This window comes from Thalassophryne amazonica, chromosome 17, assembly GCF_902500255.1.
Source record: "Thalassophryne amazonica chromosome 17, fThaAma1.1, whole genome shotgun sequence".
NCBI lineage: Eukaryota > Metazoa > Chordata > Actinopteri > Batrachoidiformes > Batrachoididae > Thalassophryne > Thalassophryne amazonica.
In genome coordinates this window covers 47,644,787-47,659,963 of record NC_047119.1, presented here as the reverse complement: position 1 = coordinate 47,659,963, position 15,177 = coordinate 47,644,787, and the positions used below count along the sequence as shown (strand labels likewise).

Sequence of the window (15,177 nt, the reverse complement as noted above, 5' to 3'; positions counted from 1 at the left end):
GCGACGATGACGTCACAATGGCACCGCTTTATTGCACAGCGTCATTGCAAGGACGATGTCACAATGGCACAGCATTATCGTGAAGATGATGCCACGATGGTACAACGTCATCGTGAAGATGATGTCACGATGGCACAGTGTCATCGTAAAGATGACGCCATCACAGCGTCGTCATCGCAATGACAGCAAACTGAAATGGTGACTGATCTTTTTTGAGCCTTAAATAATGTTTTTGAATGAATTTTGACTGCGGTTTAGAAACTGTCACCACTTCGCAATAAGCCTGCCTCCGTCGAAAACACAAAATAATTTTAACATCCATGTTTCCTTTTATCTATAATTTTGTGCATGAACATGTCTTTTGCTTTATGTGTGTGTTTGTCAGGCTAACTGATATATTTCATCTGTTTTTTTTTTGGACAGCATAAGTAATGTTGGGCCCATGTGTGAGAGCAGTCCAACCAGCTCTGCCAGTGAAAGGAGCAAGACAGATGACAACAGGTACACTGAGCCGTGCTGGAGGTGGACAAAATAATAGAAACAAATCTAAAAAAATTATTAAATATCACCAGACTGGTAAGAAACAGCACAATGTGTCCAGGCTTCTGTGGAACATTGCAGTGGATTTCACATAAGATATATTTATTTGGCCTGTTAGAATGAGGCTGGGCTTTTCCCACTGGAGAGCCTGCAGATGGATGTTGTGCCCCAGTATTCCCACTCAACTCCCCCACCCCCCAACCCCGTACATCATTGACTGGGGTGGCAAGATTACTTTTGAGTGAAATGAAACAGTGCTGTTTTCTGAGTGATGAAGACCTTCCTGTTTTCTATGCCATTGCCCAAACTGATGACATTCCAGCTTGGATTCTACCTTTTAACAACAGTACTGTTTGCATTTCTGATAGAATTTTGTCAAATTTTGCAGTAAGTGCAGTTACTGCAGCAGCACAGCTCAGGCTGAGATCTATACTGTAATTGTACGTTGCTGCAGAGTTACTTTGCATTTCAACATCTATCCCTACCGGATGACACCTTTATTCTACACCAGGTAGGGTGGGGGAATGTTGTCGCAGTGGCTGGAGTGCTAATCCACTGTGAGTTCCTTCAGAAAACTACAATGGTAGCTACACAAGTTAAATATGAAGTAGCAGAGATGCTTTGGTGACATCTGACAAGTGAATTCTCAAAGTATCAACAACACTGCGGCACACTTCAGGCAGACTGTCAGTCGAAGAGCAGTCAATCATTCCACTATATTTGACATCTAAATTGGATGGGATGTGCTGCCAGCACTTCGACAACTGTGTTGTCAACCTTTGTGTTTCACCATAATCTTTTTTTTTCATAAAGAGTAATGCTAACTAACCAATGACTTAAGGTGATGACTAGATGTTTTTGTATCACATCTCCCAGGAGGACCCTTAGGTAACCCTGGAATGAGTTTGTCTCAAATGAATGGTTGATGAGAAAAATTACAAGAATCATGAGGGAATCTTAGTGCTGACAATTTGGCCATGTGGTTAGTTTCTCTGGGATTCACCCAACACGCAGATGCCTCGGTATTAAAGGCCCCACTTGGCTGCATCAGATAGTTCCATAGTACGGTGGAGCCTCTTAGACCTGGTCTGACCTGGGTGCGAGTGGTAAAAAGTCCTTGTAGTCAACATCAGTGGTACCTTGGTTACACCACAAAAGTGACCATGTTGTTGTCGGTGGACCTTGGTTCCTTCAACGTCTTTGTAATTCCAGTTAACTTTCATTCCATTCCTGGTTACTTTTCCATTGTCATAACATAACCAGCATCCAATGCAGGTTTCCAAACTGAAGTGGAGATGAGATTGAGATTAAACCTGATCATCTCCATTTCATCCATGAAGGATCTCAGAATTAATTTTCCACAAACCTTGCGCACACATTAAAATAGTTGATGGAAGGTATCGCCAGTTTTCCAACATAGTTGTCTTTTCTTCTGAGAAATTCTCTCGGCCTTCATTTAACAGTGTCACAGGTTAAAACAAACTTCATAGGGTCTTCATGGATTGGTTGTACTACTCGATCCCTTGTGAAGGGATCGAGGAGTACATTCCTCCAGCCTTACTTTACCCATGCTACACTCTTGAAGAATAATACATAAAAAGCTCCTTGTCCAGAGAGGTCTCATTTAAAAAAAATTTCAAATAGTTTTTGTACCTCTTTGTCACTATGACAATTTCACTCATCGAGATTCTGTCTAGTATCCGTGAGAGACTCGATGTCAGAAGGTTTCTTGAAATTAAATAATGATAAAAATTTAGGGAATTATTACTGGACATAAAACTATGTAAAGGAACTCACAGAAAAACTGACAAATTGTCAGATAACTGTTCCTTCAGGCAGAAGGTGCTTTTAGGTATGGGGACACTGGGGTTTTAACCATTTTATTTATGACTCTCATGAGTCTCAAAATAATCCAGACAGATCTGTGATGACTGTAAAAGAAGAAGTATTTCATTACTTTTCATGGATAGACAATTCCCTATGCAGGGCACCTGACAAATTATCTCCACTAAACACTCTGGCGAAATGAATGCTTTTTGGGTGTTTGGGGACTTTTTTAATCAAACATAGTTTTAACCAAAAGCATTGACATTGATATTCTTTTGATGTTTCACCACCTGAAGCAGAAGGCATATGCAAGAGTGTTTTGTTTTCTCAGAACAGTGCCAAATCATGAAATAGTTATTGAAAATTTTCTGGCTATAATCTGTTTTTAGTTATAATTAGACATTCACAACTTATGCTATTCTGCACTGTAGAAAACAAAGATCCTTGTGCATGTCTTTACAGACTCAGAAAAGTATCTTCAGTGTTTTATTGTAGTGGAATGCCTAAAGTATTCCAATGTCAGTACCCTGAGATATGTGGCCAGGTTGACTGCATCATATCCAGTTTTGTTGATATCATTTATGGCTCTGTTGTATGTATTTATACTAAATGCGATGCCTAAAAAATCCCATTTAGAAACTTGACAAGAGTAAAGTAAGATATGACCACAGCCAAAGCCAAAGTTGTCTCAGCACCCTTGAAACTGCTCAGAAAACTTGCCCACACTTGTGCGTGATTTCTCCAAAAGTGTCATAAGTGTTGTCATCTTTATGATCCATTTTTCATTGTTGTCATTTTCTGAGCATCCACTCAAAAAATAACATATATAAAGTTGAACACAGGCCTGGAATAAAAAGTGCACCTGTCCTACTGTCACCACCGCACAGCTGCCCAATCAGTCCACAAGAATGGCTCGTTTGTCAAAATGTCAGTGAAGGAAGGGTCCATTTTCTATGGTAAAACAAGGAGTGTTGGATGAAGAAGGCTGCCTCCTTTTAGATACTTCTGATCAGTAGTCTATGCTACCAAATGGACAGCATGGCTGTCTTCCATATGTGAGGTGCCGGGTTCAAGGCCACCTGCGACCGATTCTCCATGCACATCTGGAGTTGCGTCAGGAAGGTCATCTGGTGTAGAATGTGCCAAATCAACATGCAATCTGTCCTGGATCCACTGTGACAACAACCCCAGGCAAAAAAAAATAAAAATGGGAGCAACCTGAAGAAGCTTAGTCTTTTAGTTAAGGTGCTATTGTAGGAACATATGAGTGGTGAGTGGGACGTTTTGCGCCTAACCTAGAAAAAGTAGGGTGTGGTTCTTTATCTTTTGCAATTTGAGAAACCAAATTTTCTTGAGAATGTGTGAAATTTTGTTTCACTGTGTACCAAGTTGAGAAATGTTGGTTTCTCAGAATACAAAAGATGGACAACCATGCCCTCCTTTTTTCTGGGTCAGGCTCAGAACTTTTCAATTGCCCCTCTTAAGACATTTAGTCACATTTGAGTTTCCTGATGATGATAAAGCAATTTTCTGTTGTGCATCCAACAGGCCAGTGACCTGGGCAGACTTTTTAAAGGAGAGCGCCATCTATATTTTAGCTGGACGGCCCAATAGTTCTGCCGTGCACATCCGTCTCCCTCTATAGTCCAGGATCTTGTACTGCATCCCAGCAGAGAGAGAGTGAGAGCTCGATAGAAGGGTGTCCATGACTGGATGTGGTGAAGGAAGATGAATACTCCTATACAGTGAGGATGAGATCTGAGCAAAGTGGATGAAGAATATACGTCACTGAGCGACAACAGGTCAAGCCATCGACTGAATCTCTCCTCCTCTGCATTGACTCAACACAACATGCTGAAGTCACGCACTCTAACTGACATACTGACAATGCAAGTGACAGCAAATGTTGCAGACCACAACTCAAAAACCAGACGGCTTCCAAAAAGTGTGAGAGAAGATCGTCACTGGCTTGTGACTTAGTGATGATTTGCAGCATGTTGAGATCATGCACACATTCAGACAAGATCCCAGGATGCTCATACCTCTCAATGCAGGGACATTTCTGTGACAGGCTGTTGCTTCTTATTTTTAGACCTAATCACACCCAGTAATGCCGCGGTCACACTTACATTACTTTTAAAGGTTACTTTCTTTCCGTGTGCTTTGCTAAATTCATCCATCATTTCAAGAAAGCCTTTTACTTGAATAATCTGTGCATATATAGCTCATGGCAGTCGAATCTTGGTGAACTGTACTATGCGTGTGCTGATGATCAATCACAAGTCCTGCTATGACTAGCCTCTGAGGCAACATGTAGCAGTGTCCAAAACGCTGTTAACATATCAGCTAGCAATACCATGTGTTAAAATGGTATGAAATTCTTCCCTAAACAAATGTAATGTCTTCCCCAGCTGATTAATATAGTCAGTGGAGGGCACGAGCTAGTAGATAATTACCTAAAGCTAACCTTTTTGTTCACACATTTTTTCAGATAACTTTATAAACCAATAGCGACCCATGACTTCCGCTAAACATTGTTCCACTAACTTTAAGTAACATTTTCTGTAATAAGGTTTAATGGTTAAAAATGTTTGTAAACCCTAAAATACACCTTTCTATTCTTGTTGGGAGTTAATCCACATCATGCAAGGCAACAGGCATCACTTTGAGGAGGTCAGACAGGAGGAGTAAATGCATTAATAGAGATTAAAATTATTTTCCATGTGTATTTTTATTATTTCATATTTTTCATGGCATGCTGAAACTGTGTGGGAACACTCGTGTTTAAACATTAACATAAAATTAGAGAAAAAAATTCCCAAAGCAAAGCGACAGCTTCAGCTAAATGCTATAACAGTTTGTTGGTCTAGTATTATCACAGTTAACTTTTCAGGAAGCTAACTTTTCCAGTAGCTGTGCCCACCATTGAATAGAGTTTACAATATGCTGTAAGAAAGAACTGGATAGCACAAATGTATTCCCTTGATGTAGTCATCTTATTTGTGTAGCAATGTGCTACCTAGCTCACTACTTAAAATACACTACAAAGGCTTTTCATGCTAGCTTGGCTAGTTAGCATGTAACTGGTTCGGAAACTTATTTGCTAGCAAATCATGTATTTTGCCATCTAATCTACTACCAGTTAGTAATTCTATTAAATAATGTAACCTTGCATTTGTGACGTTATGTATTTGTGTATGACGATTAGCTCCACGCTAACAACATAATCACCGCGGCATGTCCTGCAAAAAGTCACTATGTTACCAAACGTCAAGCCCTGGCCATTCCATGAGAATATATTATAAAACTTGCGTTTGCCAATCTCAAGTGTGACTGGATGGTAATAATCAAATGGTTCTGTAGTGAGATTATGTTGTTTGACATCAGTATTTTAAATCACAGAAACAGGGATGTGAAAATTTGTTACTGTTTACGTCGTTTTTATGGAGATTCAGATCACCTACCAAACAGGAATAAAAGCTATTTCAGTACACATTACGAAAATCGCCGTAACAACCAGTGTACCTGTTTTAAATTATTATGGATTAACACACTCTGTTTATTCTCGTATCCTCTTATGTACCTCAGTTTGACCTGATATCATCAGTTGTTCTAACTCTGAAAAGCGATGTGTTGGTTGATAAAAGCTAACCCGGTCAGTGATTTGTATATACCACCATATTGTGTGTTTTGTTGACCTGATGGAAGTATCTGTCCTCTGTTTTAGTGTTCTTATTTTGCACTGTGGAAAATGTAGTTGAACTACTGTGCGACATAATCACTGTAGTCAAATTCTAAAAAGATAACGGGAAATCTGGTGCAAACTTTTGTCTTTTTGTTAATAAGCATAAGCACTCTTTTAAATGATGGAAACATGGTTTTGCAGGTTGTACAAAAAAAAAAAGAGAGAAAATGTAAATGCACATGAAACTGCCCCTACAATCACTGGAAATTTGCTGTAACAACTTATTGTATTGTTTATGCCTGAAGGCTCTATGACTGGTCAATAAAATATGGTTTTAAGTTATTAATAAGCAGAAGGTTGTTTCTCAGCACTCAAATAAATGCATGGCATTTACTCTCCTTGTTAAGGATCCTGGGTTTGTGCCTTTTCTCCTTTTAAATGAGATTTAGAAATTTAATGGCAGGGACCCCCCCCACATATTACTCTGTTACAAAAATATTTCTCACTTAATACAGGTAAGTCTCGTTAAATTGCACGAGTTGGGGTCCACAAAATTGGGCTGTGAGTTAACGAAGTTGGCCAAAAACAATATACAGTATTTTATACAGTCGTATAAATTTTTGGGGTCCACAAATTGACCGCAAGTAAAGCTGAATCATGACTTATGCATGCGCGAGGTAACAGGGCATACTCCTTTCCAGTCCCTTTGATCCATTTCCACTCAGCTCGGCATGTAGATGAAACCAATTCTGGAATTGCCTTTACAGGGTTTGGGCAAAAGTCAAGGTCATTGGGTGTTAGGGTTAGGGCAAAATCTTGATGTTTCACTCTTTTCCACCAAACATTGCACACGTACACTCACAGGGCCACTGCATAATACAGATAGCTAATCAGCCAATGACATGGCAGCAACTCAATGCATTTAGGCATCTAGATGTGGTGAGGGCGACTTGCTGAAGTTCAAACCAGGCGTCCAAATAGGGAAGAAAGGGGATTTAAGTGACTTTGAACATGGCATGGTTGTTGGTGCCAGACGGGCTGGTCTGAGAATCGCAGACACTGCTGATCTACTGGAATTTTCATGCACAACCATCTCTAGGGTTTACAGAGAATGGTCTGAAAAAAAGAAGATATCTAGTGAGCGGCAGTTGTGTGGGCGAAAATGATTTGTTGATATCAGAGGTCAGGGGAGAATGGGCAGACTGGTTGAATGGACCATTGGTTGATGCTATCATGTCAATATGAACCATCAACTCTGAGGATTTTTTTCAACACCTTGTTGAATCTATGCCATGAAAAATTAAGATAGTTCTGAGGTATAAGGGGTCCAACCCGGTACTAGCAAGGTGTAACTAATAAACAGACTGCATTTATTTGTAACGCTTTTCCATCTGCATCAGAAGCTCAAAACACTTTACAGTTATGCCTCACATTCACACAGACACACTCACACACACCGGGAGCAACTTGGGGATTAAGGACCTAGCCCAAGGGCCCTTAGCAACTTTCCGATCTGGCTGGGTTTTGAACTGTGGATTCTCTGGTCTGAAGACAACGCTTAACCAGTAGACCATCACCTCCCCAGCACCAACTAATAAAGTAACCAGTCAGTGTATATAGGTAAGTTCCTACTTAATTGGTAATTGAGGAACCTACCTACCCAAGGTAGGTAGGTTCCTCAATTACCCAAGTAATGTCAAATTTGCTAAAGTCAGTGGAGTCAAATAAAATAATGTGGGTGCCTACTGGGTGTTCCGGCTTAATCCCATTTCCAAAGACATACAGGTTTGGTGAATTGGTGACATTAAAATGACCTTGAGTGTGAATGTGTTTGTCTGTCTATATGTGTCGATCCGGCAATACACTGGCAACCTGTCCAGAGTGTGCCATGCGTCTTGCCTAATGACTGCTGGTTAGGCTTCAGCCCCCACCCCCTTAATCCTTAAATGGAATAACCATATTTTTAAAGTGGAAGGATGGATGGACTACTGGTTTATTTGTGTAAATGGAAAAGGGCCACATTTATATAGCACTTTTCCATCTCCATCAGACACTCAAAGTGCTTTACAAAAATGCCTCACATTCACCCCGATGTGAGGGTGCTGCCATACAAGGCGATCACTACACACCGGGAGCAACTGGGGATTAAGGACCTTGCCCAAGGGCCCTTCATGTTTTGAAGACCACATTATTTGAACATGACCACCAGTGAGTTTGGTTAGCAGTAAAATATGTCAGCCAGGGGCGTTTTAAGGAACTCTGAGGACCTCGGGGCCCCAACAAGTATAATCTGTGCAAGTATAACTGAGAATCCTCTGGTCTCAAGCCCAACACTTAACCAGTAGACCACCTCCCCTTGTGTTTGTATGATTAAACAGTGGTAATAGGAACACTAAATTCCTGAGCATTAATTTTCATCTTCATCAGGTCAAACAAGCTCAGACAGCTGCTTAAGAAAGACAATCACATGAATCCCACTAATATTATTCAAATAACAGGAAAAGCATTCCATCGCTGAACTGTTGTGACGTCACTGGAATTGTGCAACTTGTGCAGAGGGTTTCTCCTGACATGTATAACAAGAGAGGACCATAATGGGGCCAAGACCAAAGTGGAAATGGTTGAACAAGTATTGGCTGAGGGTGTGATCAAGAACATATGGAGTATGGCGCCCTGGCTCTCTGACTGTCATTGTCACTTAACCTTTATCTTGTCTCCAATGAACTAAAAAGACCATCTCATAATGCCAAGGGGTTTATCTTTCCACCAGAGGCTCTCTGGAAAGAGGAACACACTGAAATTACAGTTTGACTGCTTTGCCTCCAAGGATTGTCGGGCTTTAAAGAAAACATGCATGTACTTTGCCAAACGAGCAACAACAAGCCTTCGGCCGACTCTGAGCTTTTCTTACGTCTTCCTCTGTCACTAGGAAGGAGGTGGTTGCATAGGGAACTTCCCAATAATCTTAGGGTCCACTAATCCTAGTCCTGGTATTAAGGAGAGCATGTTGAAGTTGTTTTTACATTTATGGTAGGCTATATGCTGCCCTAAAGTAGGTTAAGTAATGTTACAAAAGTGTGACATTTAATTATGGTGAAGTACCATTATTTGTTGAGTTTCAATTCAACACATTTATAGACAACAGTACAATTAAAGGTGATTAATGGTGTATGTCAACAGAAACATGTGCAATTTTTGTAAACTGAACAAAGCTGGATCTGGTTTGTTAGCTATTTGAAAGTATTATGTTTATTTGTGAACTTTAAAATCAGTTTGTGGTTGTAATATACAGCAGCAAATAATATAAAGAGGTTAGGACCAGTGGACCCTAGGATTAGTGGAGCCTAGGATTAGTGGACCCTCCCCGGCAGCATGTCCTTACAAGCTCAGCTGATCAGCAAACGATGAGAAAGACAGCGAGGAAAGATGCCCTCACACATAAATCAGGAACTAGAGATAAAAGGACGCAAGAGTAAGTGGGAGAGAATCGTTTAGATGAGGAGGTTATGTAACTATTTCATAACAGATTCACTGATTGTGTTTTTGACCGGCTTAATTATTGTAGTAAACGCTGAGGCAAATGTGATACTAGAGCTTAGAATTAGTCACTTCAAACATCCAAATCACTCAGCTAATGAGGAAAAGCATTTAAAACTATGTGATGCAGTATTGTAGCTTATATTCCTGTTTAACACCTCCAGTAAAGGACAAGCTGACTTTACAGGGTGACACCATGAAGCAGACGTGGTGGTGGTGTTGTTTCCTGTCAGGTCTCCATGTTTTGGTTTGTCAGAAACAATGTTAAAAAGCAGAAAATAAAGGGAAAAAATGGATAAATGGAGGGTCAAAGAAAGTGGAAGACCGCATTATTTGAACTTGAACACCAGTGAGTTAGGAGTATGTCAACTAGGGGCATTTTGATCTGGGGGGACAAGTATAGCCTGTGCAAGTATAAGCATGCACCAGGTGTAAACTCTGCATACATATACACAACATAAAAACCCATCATAAAAAGTCCTCTTATTGCTTGCACTCTTTTTTGACTTCCTGAAGGAAAAGTGCGCTTCATGGTGCTTTTTAGGTTGAAATTACTTAGCGTTTGGCAGCAAGGTTTTGGCAGCATTGTGCTAGGGGGATTCCAGTTCAGACATGCCACTGCAACCTTCAAGGCTCCTGGTTCCCAACCTGGACTCTTAGCCCCCTCAGGAGGGTGCAAGGTTATGTCTGAAGATGAGAAAATTAGAATCATATATGTTACACTGATGAACCAAAGGGACCGCAAAAATTATTAAAGTTATATGTTATCGCAAATTTTCCCAAAAATTGGGTGGGGGTGGGGGTATGACCCAAGTAGCTAGAATCAATGGTAACAACAGATTTGAACAGACAAAACATATTTAAAACTACAGTGTGTATGTTTTAGTGCCATCTAGTGGAGAGGTTACAGATTGCATGATGCTGGTGCAGGTCATGATTTGTTTCCTTTCACATCTTCAATACATTGTTGACTGGGATTCATGCTGCCTTGCCTTTTCTTGTGATAAGAAATTTGTATAATCCTCCATTTAACAAAAACGAGGGTTCTCAAACTTGGTAGCCTGCATGAGCTCCCATGTAGATGTGAAGGGTTCCTTCGAAGCTAATAAAAACACACACGGATTCATTCCTGCAGGTAATTAAACACTAATTAACAGATGGTTATGAATGCTATATTCCCTTTATGCTAATGAAACAAATTAAGTCCTACCCACTGTAGCATTAAAATCAAACACTGATCTTCAAACTGACTTTTTTTGGAGGGGAAAAGTAAAGCTTGGGCTATAATTAGCAACGCCGAACAATATCCTTGTGATAGGCTTGATCTCTATGTAAGTAAGTCTGCACGGTCAGATTCATAAGTAGTTGAGTTGGACAGTGACACAGTTCAGCTTGTATTCTTCCTACTTCCTTCTTTAGGTACTTACGTACCGCTATAGAAGGTATACTATTTGTTTTTGCTTTACTTTTCCAAGGTTTGCCGACCAACACATTTCTGGCTCTGGCTCTGGCTCCTTTGCAACCTGATGTGTACTCAGAAAAAAAAAAAAAAAAAAAAATCAGATATGCCTAAATAAGATTGTATAAAAAAATAAAGCAATAATAATAAATACAAACCCTGAAACACAACCGCATTCTGCTGATTTTACTTCTCACAGCAGCCATGTAGAAATATTATTAGTATATAGTTATTATGCTGTCTGGCGCTGCTCCACTTCCACATGGCTTCATATGTAAACAAAACCACTATCTTTTTTCAATACTTACACATTCTTTGAGTTCCCCCTGATGGTCAGTAACAATTCATCACGCCTGTTTTGCTTATTTCTTTCATTTGCCTGTCCACAGTCAATGAGCTGGTAATCACACACATCGCTAACACGAACGGCTGGTAGCTGTTTCAAGTCCCGTGTCCACGCCACAGCTTTCCTGTTAAGATCACAACAGCCATCTGCTGTTGTCACCTGCTGTTATCTTCTCTGACACTTCGTTTTCACACTTCTAAACACATGGATAAACTTGTGTGGCTGTTCTGCAGAAGACTCACTGGCTCTGGTGTAGATTCCACTGCAGGGACCCCTTACAGCAAGACATTTTTTTCAGCTATGTGACCCTCACTTTCTTGAAATTGTTGCTCCTCGACGACAGAGTTGGAGTTTCTGTGTAGGCTCTCAGTTGTCCAGGTGGTTTCCATAGTAGAGAAGCTTGAATCTTTGACTGGACTGGGTTGCTTGATGCGAGGGCGTTTCGCTTCAAATCACAGAAGCTTCCTCAGCTAAAATTCTTGCTCTGGTAGTCTGACTTCTGTCTGACCCTTGTCAAGAAGAACAAACAGAAGCCAGTGAACCTCAGTCTGCAGTTCATCTCCACCTTAAAGACACTAACCACAAGTCTGAGGACAAGGAAGTTAAAATCTTAGCCAGAGAGAAGAAATGGTTTGAGAGAGGGGTGAAGGAGGCATTCTATGTGAAACAGTTGAAACCCAGCCTTAACCAGGGAGGGGGTCTGAGACACGCTTTGTCCCCTGTTTACAATGGGATACTCAGGTCAAAGCAGTTTCAGTCTTTTGTTCATGGTAATGAGTCATTCACATCATCAGGAGAGGCGTCAGTCCCATCGTTAGGAGGGACAGCTACCCTGTCATTAGGAGGATGCTAACTAGAGCACAATAGGTGCTAATTAAAGCAATTGTTTAATCACTAGCCAATAGCAGTCTGCCTCCCAGTAGGAGGTGTCTGGTTAGGTTTAAAATTCCAGCTTTTGTGGCTTCTGTTTGTTCTTCTCGACAAGGGTCAGACAGAAGTCAGACTACCAGAGCAAGAATTTTAGCTGAGGAAGCTTCTGCGATTTGAAGTGAAACATCCTCGCGTCAAGCAACCCAGGCCAGTCGAAGATTCAAGCTTCTCTATGACAGAGTTGGAGATAAAAACTGATACTGATGGTACAATGCATTCTGGGTCAGTTTTTACTCTGTGTGGTAGGGAACATTCAAGGGGTTCAACAAAAATATTGCATTAATCACTGAGGACTTACAGCTTTTTATATGCAGTTGCTCAATTTTCAGAGCTCAAACTTAATTGGACAAACTACATATCTATTATTTTACATAAAATCATCACTTTTACAGCTGGTTTTCTTTTTTAAAGAAAAGTACAAAAACAAACAAATCAATATATCTGACAGTTGCCTTTAACACATAAGAAAAATAGTCAAATTTATTATTGTTTTTATAACATCTAATGAAACTACAGCACCAGAACAAAACCCAAAGCATGACCCAAGTCTGAGTTTGTGTCTTTTAAAAGCTCAAAGATCAAATGTCTTCTGAAGGCAGGAAACGTCTCCATCAGATTTTGGTTCAGTGTTGACAGATTTTACCTGTCAAGCCGAGGAGACTGAAGAATGATGTGACGGGTTGGAAGTTAGTGTTTGGAGATCAGATCAATTTATTTCTGTTTCTCTCACAAAGTGCTGCAGCTCTGCTCAAAGAGGCTGATTTTATTCATAAGGACGAGGCCGGGCCATCAAAGGGGTGAAGGAGGCGAAGGAGGTGCAGGTGGAGGAGAATATTAATATTCCACAGATGAATACACTGCTGGAGTCTGTGTGGCAGCGTGTCGTCTGACATATGACCTCCTTTCACAGAGAAAAACGTCACTGAAGATGATTTTATTTCCTTTCTTTGTGAACCTAATCATTTCTATTCCAGGCACGACGAAAACAAACCAACACACAGATACAAGTGTAAATACAAAAAATAGGTTTTGTTTATTTGCTCCAACTCTCACTTCTTCAAAGATCAAACAAGTGTGGTGCGCGCACAAGGAGACATGAGTGTGTGAAAGCGCCAACGCAACAAGTGTGAGTTTGTTAATCACTGCCCACCACGTGTCAGCCAGAGGAGCTCAGAATAAAAAGGTTATTTCTGCTGTTCTTGCAGAGATTTGGAGACCCTCTGCTGACTGAAGTGCTGCAGCGTGACGGCACCTCAGCGCGGATGATTAATGGCAAACAGCAACCCGCCACACTGAAATATCAGTCACAGCAGAAAACAACTGCACACGCATCAAACTGGAGAGACTTCACAGTTCGTGAAGATGAAGTGAAAACAGATTATTTTACACATAATTAAAGAAAGGCACCAGAGGCGCTGCACGCTGTAATATAAATGTACAAGTAGATATAAATCTGTAATTCCTTTTGTGTCTCATCCCGATTAGAGTCTGGATTCAATCTATTCCTCAATTTAAAATGTATTTAGAGTTGGTGATGTTAACAGGCCTGGGTTCATGGACATGTTTCTCCAGCCCATTCTCACATTTTTTTTTTTGTGCCCCCGTTACAAAAAGCGCCCACTTTTAGTGACAATTTTAGCCTAGCCAACTAAAAATATGATCCTTTAATTTGATTACTTAACATTAGGGAAGGTGATGGTCTAGTGGTTAAGCGTTGGGGTTGAGACCAGAGGATCCTCGGTTGAAACCCAGCCTGACCAGAAAATCACTAAGGGCCCTTGGGCAAGGTCCTTAATTCCCTAGTTGCTCCAGGGGTGTATTGAGCGCCTTGCATGGCAGCACCCTGACATCAGTGTGAGAGTGTGTCTGGGTGAATGTGAGGCATAACTGTAAAGCGCTTTGAGCATCTGATGTAGATGGAAAAGTGCAAATGCAGTCCATTTACCATTAACACTAAAACATAATGAAATAAAATATAAACCTACAGGTATACTGATATCTAACAAATCTGTCTGTAATACTTTTTGACTATGCATGACTTCATTTTGAAGTCATTCATGCAAAACAATCACAAATATTTTGCAGAACAATCTTAAATAGTAAATGGACTGCATTTATATAGCACTTTTCCATCTGCATCAGAAGCTCGAAGCGCTTTACATGATGCCCCACATTCACCCATTCACACAAACACACACCAATGTCAGGGTGCTACCATGCAAGGTACTCACTACACACCGGGAGCAACTAGGGGATTAAGGACCTTGCCCAAGGGTCCTTAGTGATTTTCCGGTCTGGCTGGGGTTTGAACCGAGGATCCTCTGGTCTGCAGCTCAACGCACAATGAGACCATCACCTCCTCTGATCTATGCATTAGATCATCCATCTAACCTTCTTAGTTGTTGTTATGCATCAAAAAAGGTGTTTTTCAGACCATGTTTTCTTTGACATTTCACCAAACTACACCAAAATATAATATATGCTTTACGTCATCCATCGTCCATCTGTCTATCCATGTATCCATCCATCTATAACTCCAAACTGCATACTTTGACCAATGAACTTAAATTGAATTTAATGGCATCTGTGAGAGGCCATGGTTAACCTTTATAACACGTCCTCAGAAAACGGTCTTTTAGCTTCTGAGTAACGATCCAATAAACTGACCAATGAAACAGACGTGGAGCTAATAAATTCTCTTTTTACTCTGTTGCATCATGTTGATACGCAGCCAGACAGAAAGACAAAAACAGTGAAGTAGAGCAGGAGCTGGAACACATACAAGACAGGAACACTTTCAGACTTAAAACGAGTCCAGGATCAGAGTCGCATCAACACGCTGCAGCAGCCAAC

The 15,177-nt window shown here is 40.6% G+C and overlaps 1 protein-coding gene across 2 annotated transcripts in view; it reads left to right on the top strand.

Moving 5' to 3' along the window:
• phf24 (PHD finger protein 24) overlaps positions 1-4,879 on the top strand; it is a 64,399-nt gene extending 59,520 nt beyond the window's left edge. For both annotated transcript variants that reach the window (XM_034192234.1, XM_034192232.1), the window contains 2 exons: positions 424-501; positions 3,916-4,879. In XM_034192234.1, coding sequence (XP_034048125.1) covers positions 424-501; positions 3,916-4,012 — 175 coding nt within the window. In that variant the 3' untranslated portion in view covers positions 4,013-4,879. The remainder of the gene's footprint in view (positions 1-423; positions 502-3,915) is intronic.
• The last annotated feature ends 10,298 nt before the right edge of the window (positions 4,880-15,177 follow it).